The sequence below is a fragment of the Daktulosphaira vitifoliae genome, unplaced genomic scaffold (assembly GCF_025091365.1).
Source record: "Daktulosphaira vitifoliae isolate Bord-2020 unplaced genomic scaffold, ASM2509136v1 Scaffold_5, whole genome shotgun sequence".
Taxonomy (NCBI): Eukaryota; Metazoa; Arthropoda; class Insecta; order Hemiptera; family Phylloxeridae; genus Daktulosphaira; species Daktulosphaira vitifoliae.
In genome coordinates, this window is record NW_026099576.1 from 27,542,747 (window position 1) to 27,552,775 (window position 10,029).

The window sequence follows — 10,029 nt, forward strand, 5'->3', positions numbered from 1 at the left end:
CTTATTAGCGATATAATATTATGATACCTTTGATGTCTGACATATGCTTACCTAAGCGTCTGCTAGTCGATGATAAAATTCTTAGAAAATGTTGGGTTTCATCCTCTCCCTCCCCCCGCATTAGATNGTTTAATTCTCTCCCACCCCCCACCTATAGAGTAGTTTACGTAAGGTTTCGTCCTCCCATTGCATTATGTTAGTTTACGTTGGGTTTCATCGTTCTCCCCCACCATTACATTAGGTTAGTTTACGTTAGATTTAATCCCCCCGTACACTTCCTCCACCGCAAGGAAGGTGAGTGGGTGAGGCGGGGGGGCAGCTCTCTCCAAATTACCCTACTTCCGTATTATTATATTAGACACATTCTATAAATAACTTACTTCCTTAGCGCAACTTAGTATGTTAATAATAATTAACAACTTATTTTTGATTTAATTTAATAAAAAAAAAAATTTGTTTTTTAAGTATTCTATTTTGACACTTATTTCTTCGCGCAAGATGCACACTAAATATCAGACCTCTGTTCGACAATTTTACTAATTAAATTACACCCAATAAATTGATCGAAATAAGATTTCAACGCATGTGCTTATTAAAAATAAATAAATAAATAAACTATAGTTAAAAAAAACCAAAAGGAAAAAAACAAATCGACACAAAAAAAATTAACTAGTCGAATTAAATTGAATACCCACAGCAAATAAATTTAAACAATTAATATTCAATAATGATAACTAAAATTTACCAATCATAACTATTGAATTCGCCTGTCTGGCGTGCCACTAAAAAAAAAAAAAAACACTTTTACTTAACCTAGGACCCCCCTTTTTTTTTTTTTTTTTATACACCGCCGGCATGCTGTGGACTGCCCTGGAACTACCGCGAGGTATTGCTTCAGGGCGGCCCACGCTGTCTAAAAATTCACACCACCACGTTGTGAATCAGCCCGAAATTAATCAAGAGCTGATTCACTACGTGGTGTGGCCTCCCCCGTTAGCCGGACCCCAGAGTGGGATCCGTTGCCCAGGCCGCACCACGTGGAGGTGGGGGTAGGACTTTGCTATGTTTGGGACAAGTAAAACTCACAACAGAGAGACACAAAATCACAGAACCTGACTTTCAGGCCTCTTTGCCCTTGCCGGGGCAGTCCTTTGCCACATGGCCCATCCCTTTACATGCGAAGCATGCGCCAGTAAGGTCTGGGCCCTTGCAAGTACCCTGCACATGGCCCCGCTCCAAACATCTATAACAGTGCGGTCCTTTGTCATGTAAGAGACGCACTCTACACGACGTCCAGCCAATACGCAGGCGGGTTAGCCCAGCGAGTGGAGCCGCAGCTCTGATGGGCACCTCGCACCGTGCGTACCGGCCTTTCCCGCTACCAAATAGCCGGACCACAACGGGATCGGCTACCGAAGCACCATTCGCGGTCGAGATGATAGAGGTCAACGCTCCCTGAACGTCCTCTTCCTCTATCCACTCCTCTACATCGAGAAGCATGAATGTGCACATCATCACCGGACGATGGACGCGCACATCCATGCCGTCCAGCGCCTCCACAATCTTAGTGGTCAGCAGGTCGGCTTGAGCCCCGGTACCTCGAACCTCCAGGAGCACTGCTCCTGACTTGGTTCTGCGGGTACCGGAGACCACAATGCCCAGCGCCTGGAGATCAACTTTCTCCATCACCGTTTTAATGACTGCCGAGTATTTTTGGTCCTCTTTAAGAGGACCAATAATAACGGCTTCAGTTCGCGGTGCTCTCACCTTGATAGCAGGTCTCCGTGCTGAGGTAGGAAGCCCGGGATTAGGGCGAGGTTTGGCCGCTGCATTTGGGGCCTTGCGGCGGACCACCTCTGACCACGCAGCCGGCGGTGGAACCTTAGGCACTACCACGGTCTGGGGCAGCGGTACTGGGGTGCGTGCTGCCTCTACTATTACTGAGTCTGGGGCAGGTTCCCCTCCCCCATCGACGCTCTGATTCAGCTTCTTGTGTCGCCTTTTTCGCACCCGCTTAGCCACCTTGGTGGTGGATAGCAGGCCGACGGGCGCCGCAGTCGCACCTGGTCTCGTCGGCACGGCAGGCTCGGTGTCCAGGTCGCCACCGATCATAACCGTGGTCACCGAGGAGTCCTACGCAGTTTGCGTGCCCGCCTCTTTGGTCGACCTAAGTAGGGCCGCTCCATCGGGAGCTCGTGTCCCGACTCTTCCCTCGAATGGGGCCCGATGGTCCTCGCCGCTCAACGAAGGCCCCCTACTCCTTTCCCTCTCCAGTATTGTCNTCTCCTTTCCCTCTCCAGTATTGCCTCGAGTGTCCTTGTCGCTTCCTGGACCTCTCTATGAACTCCCATGCCCCTCCGTTTGTCAATGACACCACGGAGTACTTTGACTTGGTCGGCAACTTCATTGACCATGGCCGCAGTTGTTTCCTCCGTAGTATCATTCCTTCTTTTTTTGCGAGGCTCGGCTGAGCTCCTTAGATCAGTCAGAGCCTGGCACGACAGGGAAATTTGCTCCAGAAGGAATGCCAAATGAGTGTTTGGCACCTCCTTCATGATGCTCCCTTCTACCTCTGCGGATCTGGAGAGAGAGACGAGGTGGTTGAGGCCGACGTCAAACGCCTCCTCATCATCACTAAAATCCTCCCGTACTGCCGCTCACCTCTTCCCCGGTTGACGCTTTGAGGGCGTCTCCTCCCGGAGGGGGCTGAAATCCGGGGACTCTTCCCGTTGTAAAGCGGACATGCCTTCTTCTCCCAAAGACGGCTCCGCCTCATTCCCTCCTGGTCCGTCTCCTGCACGCATGACATCATCTTCTTCGTCCTGCGCAGCGGCGACGGAAGACAAGAAACCTTTTCTCTGGCTCGCCTCACAGTCTCCTTCTTGTGGCACTTATATTCATACAGCTCAACCGCCTGTCGCAGTCCGTGTCCCATTATTTGTATTATCTTGCTGTTCTTGTAGCGGGTGAGTAATTCGGTGGCGACTAGTCGGGCCAAACTATTGACCCGATCTGCCGCACCCTCACCTCGAAGGCTGGAGATGCAGCTATCCATTAAGCCGGCTCTCTCCTCGTCGTCCTCTACATCATCAAGAGGATTATACCTCTCTTCCTTCACCGGTGCGAAGACTCCACCATCCGCAAGGTTCTTCTCCATCATTCCCAACACCGTCAGTACAGAACTCCGGAAGCCATCCGGGTTTCTGAACCTCCTGAGTGGGAAACAATGACTCGTGACTTCCACCGAGGTCATACGCTGGTGCAGGTGCATCCAGCGGCCATATTCCGACCGCGTCAACGGAATTCCGTCGCAGAAGCGATCCCGAATGTCCGCCCAGTCTTCGATCATCTCTGCAGAGATCGTCAGATCACCAGCAGTTACCTCAGTGACCCGAAAGTCACTGGAGGGTGCCTGCTTGGTACACCCTCCGACAGTTACTTGGGCGCGAACGCCCCCTGGACCCTGCCTCACCAGTCCCACGGTTTCGATGCAGTCGCTAGATGACGACCGGGTCGAGCCTGCAACAGCACTCTTCCCAGCCGGTCCTGAAGGATCCGAACCTTCTGGAACCGTAACGGTTTTTTTACACCGGTTTCCTTCCATGATTGGTTTTTACGGGTGTCCTTCCCTGCGTTTTACCTACCGCCAGGGGATTTGTTTTCGGTGTTACCTTCACCTAGGTGATTGCCTTACCAGGCTATCGGGCCCACCCGCCCGTTATGAAATTATCCTCGATCGCTACCGCTTATTCGTCCACTCTAGGAGTGGCTTATATCACGGATACCCTGCATATCTGCAGGGTTAACGAGCGAACGGGGGGCTCGCTGTCCGCGACCGCTTATTCGTCAGTCCAAATTAATGGACTGCTTATTTCGCGGCTAACCTGCATATCTGCAGGCCGTTCCTCTATCCGCAACCTGAGGACGCGCCCGATTCCCCGAGCTAGGGAAACTGCGCCCGTGCCGACGTTTCGTAGCCCCGTAGAGCCCGATCACGCCGACACTGTAGCGCAGCGCAACGGGACCTAGGACCACCCAATTTTACATAACCCACACTCTGACACCAAAATGTTTGTCACCGGACTCCTAATAGACGGTTGGTCTGTATGACTAATAATGACACACCAAACCACACTAATTGTTTGTAATCATTAATAGTGAAAAGTAAAAAAGAAAAAAGAAAAGGCTACCCATTCATACAATTACTATAGTTTTAATAGTACAATTTTAGTATAATAACTAAATATGGACGTCCGCAACAGAATACAAATATGTTAACAAGAGAAAAAAAAATTAAATATAAATTTACATACAATGACAACGAAAAACCATCCAAGCCAAGTCCTCCACGGATTCTCCGACCAAGCCACGCGGTCCTGGCAGTGGACGACAGAAGATCTTCAACAATAAAGAAGATGATGCCCCGAATACAGCACAAAAAAAACCAGGAACCAGCGTCGTATATTTGGCGACCAACAAAATCCCACTGGATACTCGTCACCGTACGCACACGATTAAAACGGCCGTGCGTATCATAACAACAGCGTGTACAATACAATACTATACGAACAATAGGAAAAAAACGACATGCACGACACGTTCAATGCTGTCCACTGCGCTGGTCAGCCATACTCACGGACCGGTTTACCCCCGCCGCAAGCCTTTCGAGTACTCTACATAATACCCGGCTCGGACGAGGAGATAAGCCGGCCTTCAGCTGACTACTTTGGTGCTGCCCAACTTGCTCAAACAGTGTTTGTTTGCAAAAGTGACTCGTTCTTTTCCGGTACAGACAAGGTCCCTATATGCGAAACGGACTTATTAAATAATAAATATAGCCTGCCGTCGACTTGTGATGTTTATATATCACAACTTAGCTCGGAAAGTTGGTATCACTCCTACTTCCCAAATAATTGGTATTTTGTCATGGTAAAGGATACCGTAGTAACTATATCATGCAATGCACACACTATAGTTGAAAAAATAAATATAAATAAAAGTGGAAGGCTATCCCTAAAAGAGAACTGCATGGCAATAACACTATCAGTTACTCTTAAGGCTACTCAGTCTCAATTAGAATTAAAATTTGAGTCGATACCTTTGGAGTTTAGTCTATTGAACTCAAGTTGTTGCAATTATATACATAATAGAATTGCACAAAAACCCATACACCTCGAAAGAATGGAAAATGTGAAACTCAACCAAGAACGCATCGTCGACTTATTAGCAAACAAACACGTTTACGATTTTTATAACGATAATAAGTTTATAATAAATTTACTTGTTAAAACCTTCGGATTACTATTTGTGGTAGTAATTGTATATATTTATATAAAATATTGTAAGAAAAAACCCGTTAATAACCAACCCACAATAGAATTAGAACCTTTAAATTAGAAGAAAATCAAATTGTAAATAGACAAGAACGATTTATTTATAATACTAGATTACACATAGGTTATTAGAAAATTTAACATAAAATTATCTGTATTTTAATTAAATATAATAAATAATATATTTTAAAGTCGTAAGAAATAATATCTGAAGATATTTCTCTTTAAGGGTAATGGTGTCATGAACCCATAACTATATGTAAATATTAGTTTTAAGGAATTTGTATTATTAGAAAGTAAAAGTAAATAATAGATTATTATTAATTGCATTAGAAAGTATAACACTAGAAGCATTGTTAATTGATTATTATTTCTAATAAAAAGGGACCTGACCACTCACTCGGTGGTCAGTGTACAATCGATGAATGTTACATTATAGTTATTATTTTGATTCTTCTCGATTACACTCATCCGCGTGGCCAAATTGGACATAGAAAACCCAGTTTACCACAGCTATCCCGGAGTTAATTAATAATCAAAATTAATGAACTGTTGCATTTATGTTATTAATTACTTTATTTTAATTATTTACAAATGTTGAAAATGTTGCCCACAGTGTTAAAGCACAGTTCTAATCTTCTTTTTACTTCATTATTAGTTGCTCTTTTAATGACATTTTGTGGAATATTTAAACAAACTTCGGTTATTTTAAGTTTTAATTCTTCTTTTGAAGAAAATTGCTGCTGCTCTCTGAACACTTCATTTTTCAAATAACTCCACAAGTAAAAATCTAGTGACCGTGGTGGCCATTTCACAACAGGGTTATTTGTTCCAATCCAAATACCATTGTAAAAAATTGTATTCAAATATTGTTGAACAATTTTGGCATTATGAGCTGGTGCACCATCTTGTTGCCATATAATATGCTGCCTCATTTCCAATAATATGTCTTCCAGCAAAACTAGAATATCATTTTGCAGAAAATTCAAATATCTAGTAGCATTTAAATTTTCTTCAAAAAAATAGGGTCCAATAAGCTTATTATCAATCACACCACACCAAACATTAATATTCCACCGAAACTGACTTTTACTCTCAATTGTTAAGTGAGGATTGGTGTCACTCCAATAATGGCTATTGTGATGATTGACAACACCATTATTACAAAATTTTGACTCATCAGTCCACAATATTCGTGATAAAAAATTTGGGTTATCCTCCAAATTTACCATAATATGAAAACAAATTCTAATCGCCTTTCATAATCACTGGTTAGCAATTGTTGGACATTTGTCGATTTATATGGATGGTATTTGTACCTTTTACAAATACATTGAACGGTACTGTAAGATAATCCCAATATTTCTAAAATAAATAAATCAAATTTACATGTCTTAACCCTAACAGCACATTGTCTCCCAGGAATGTGATAGGAATTCCTCATAGATGCCTAAGCAGGATTCCAATTTAGGATTGGATAAGGAATCCTAGTAGAGTTCTTTGCGGGACTCTCAAATAGGAATCTGTTTGAACTCCTCATTCAGGCCTAACTAGGATTCTTTTATAGAAATGTTTATAGAATACTTGTATAACGTTTTATACATAACTCATTTTATTTTATTTTATATTTTTCATGGTTAGATATCTAAAAGTACTATATAGTACTTTTAAAATTGTTCAACTATTTAATCAATTAAAAATTATTGATGGTAAATCACGTGTTTAGTATATTATTAGAATAAATAATAAAAGTATATTATTAGACATATATTATTAAAAAATTTCAGATAATGTTCAATATTAAATCATATAAAAATAATTTAAATTTAACTGATGTTATAAAAAAAATGAAAATTAGAATTAGAGAACCTCTTACACACCTTTCATTGAGTATCAATTGATACTGTATTGAATTGGAGTGGAGTAAGATAACATCAAAATCTTTTATCGTAGAAAAAATAATAATCATAACAATAAAAATGTACCAGTTTTATTTTAAAACACTGAAAAATGCATACATATAATAAATATGTACAAGAAAAAATTAAGTAGAATACTACAATAATGGGCAGTCTATTTTTTCAATGTGTAATATTGGAAATGCTGCAAGCCAATCCGAATTTCTTATTTTATAAATGAAATATTTGGTAATGATTTTGTCAATTCTCCAGAATTTTAACTCGGAAAGATTTTTTATTTTATAAATTTTTAAAAATGAAGATTTACATGGAGTTGAATATAAATCTGTTTTACTCAAAAATTCTCGTCCAATAACCACATGAAAATTCAACTTTGAATGGAATGCAAAGTTTTCAATTATTACTATTGAATTATGATCAAGTCTACAACAGTTATCTTTTCTATTGCCAGCAATTAAAATAAAATCATTAAATTTTATTTTTTGAAAACAGGGTTTACTACAAAATTCTAATAAAGGACCATCAGAGTAAGGATTGCTAAATTTAGTTTTTTTTTTTTCATAAAAAGACTTATCAGTACTATGTAAATATTCTTCATGCAACCTTCTTGCAATTTGTTGTAAAGGTTGGTCATATTTATGTAATAATCCTTTTATTTTTGTCATATAGTTTTCAAATTTGAAATAGCTAAAATTATCTAATGCTCCAAAATTTACAACATCATCACATATGTGGAGTAGACTATGGAAATTATGACTGACACGATGTGGACCATATATATTTTTAAAAGTAGTGACAAAGTATTGAAGCAAATTTTGTGCATACTTTATATTATTTTTACTGATGCAATAGGTAGGTGAGCATAGTATGGTCATGGCAACATGCAATAAGCAAAAATTGTTATAAATATCATCATTAACACAATTTTTGAAAATTATTACTCCTGTATATAACAATAGGTTTCTTAGTTCAGTAGCTTTAAACTGATTAAAATATGTGAGAGCTCGAGGTTTACGCTGGAATTCTCTTGGAACAAAAGGACGAATATCATCAAGTAACATGGATGACATTAAAGAGCGCTTGGCAAATGGTACTCTGAATTTAAGTTCATCTTGAAACCATAAAGTGAGAAGTTTTTTACATACACCCAGACATACAGCATGTTGATAATCAATAGGCACTTGAGATACTAAACCAAAATTTGAAATTTTGGTTAGTGGACTAATGCCTAAATGGTAATTTTGATCAACTTTATCTAAAAATTGTTGATCAGTACGTTTTTCTCCAATAACATTGGGGAAACAAATACGTCGTTCACAATGATGACCAGATACATTGCATTTAGTGCAACTACTGTAGCCTGAATGTCCTTTGATTTGTAATATTAATGCTTTAGCAGGCGCATCAGCACATTACATTTTTAATTCAAAGGGCAATACTTTATTTTCATACCTTATACCATGTTGTGATAATTCATTCACTTCTGTTACAAAATCATCTAAAAAAGAATTAACTTCTTGTGGTTTTACATTTAAGCTATGATAGAGGCCGATTATGAAAACATAGTTGATTTTGAAAAAAGAACCCAATATAGGCCATAATTGATTAGTCGATGATTTACTGACAGGAAGGCCATCTAGATGAACCATTAGTTGAATGGTGGTATTATCTTGAAGGTGGAATGACTTTGCTTTTCTTAAAAAATCTAATATACCATTTTTTAACCCATAATGCCAATAAATTCCACCAGGAACATTTTTTGTGACAGTAAACTTTGGTGTTTCAAGTAGTGTTCTAGCACATGATGGTAAATCTTTATGACAATCATGTGTTTTAAGTATTTTTAACAATCGATCAAGTGAAGACATATTAATTCTTTCTTCAACTGCCCATTTGGAAATTTTTTGTTTAAAATTGTGGCTTTTTTCAGACAATTCTACTAACTGATCATTCTGTTCTTCAATATCTTGATTACTTGTAAAAATGCTTTCTGAGTTCTAATGAACCAAAATATAAAGTTTTTATTAAATTTAAATTTTAAAATAGAGAACTTTTACTGTCCATTGTTTCAGAATTATTTATATTTAATGGCATATAGGTTAAATAGCATTCAGTATTTGGTTGATACAAATTAGAAATTAGATTGTATTTTAGGTCTCTTAAAATAATTAATATCACTCTAAAGTGAACTACTTTTATAATTCAGGATAAATAGCCACAATGACACTTTGCAAAAAATAATCAAAATTTATAGTCTTAGTACTTATAATAACCATTTATTCAGTAAATATTAGAAGCAATATCATATATTCTTGGAAAAAATTAACTTTTAAAATTTAATTGTGATTTTTAGAGAATTTGATTTATGAAAATCGGTTTAAAAACTTTATTAACAAATTTTACACATTTACCATTTTTATCAAAATGTTTTCATAAGTTTTTGCAATTAATAATTAAAACCTTGAGCAGCTTAACAAAAAAAAAAAAACGGTAGCACAGTGGGGTCGAGGCACAGTGTGGACGAGGCATAGAGGGGACAAGTATAGATGATATCTGACAGTGATTAAAATCACTATCATAAGAAACGCTTCGATGCAAATCTGTAGATAGTGTTTCCTTTAGAGAAATTGGTGAAATATTTTAAAAGCAACATGAACTCTTATTTCTTTAATTATATCCTGATTAGTAGTTCTTTGATTTTAAAATATAATATATGAATAAATACTAATTATAGTTTTTAAATTTAGTATGAAATTGTGAGGCCAGCTATGATGTAT

At 38.6% G+C, this 10,029-nt stretch overlaps 2 protein-coding genes across 2 annotated transcripts in view; both read right to left on the reverse strand.

The window, feature by feature from the left end:
• Nucleotides 1–5,917: 5,917 nt before the first annotated feature.
• LOC126908268 (uncharacterized) lies at nucleotides 5,918–6,565 on the reverse strand. The gene has a single exon (XM_050690182.1). The coding sequence runs from the start codon at nucleotides 6,563–6,565 to the stop codon at nucleotides 5,918–5,920; it is 648 nt and encodes a 215-aa protein (XP_050546139.1).
• Nucleotides 6,566–7,598: 1,033 nt separating this feature from the next.
• The window catches only part of LOC126908047 (uncharacterized), a 7,936-nt gene continuing 5,505 nt past the window's right edge, over nucleotides 7,599–10,029 (reverse strand). Inside the window, exon 3 of the mRNA XM_050689886.1 lies at nucleotides 7,599–9,249. Within this exon, the coding sequence (XP_050545843.1) occupies nucleotides 8,665–9,249 (585 nt within the window). The 3' untranslated portion in view covers nucleotides 7,599–8,664. The remainder of the gene's footprint in view (nucleotides 9,250–10,029) is intronic.

What these genes read in the sequence shown, in the direction of transcription:
- LOC126908268 (XM_050690182.1), bottom strand. Translation starts at nt 6,565, where the DNA reads ATGGTAAATTTGGAGGATAACCCAAATTTTTTATCACGAATATTGTGG.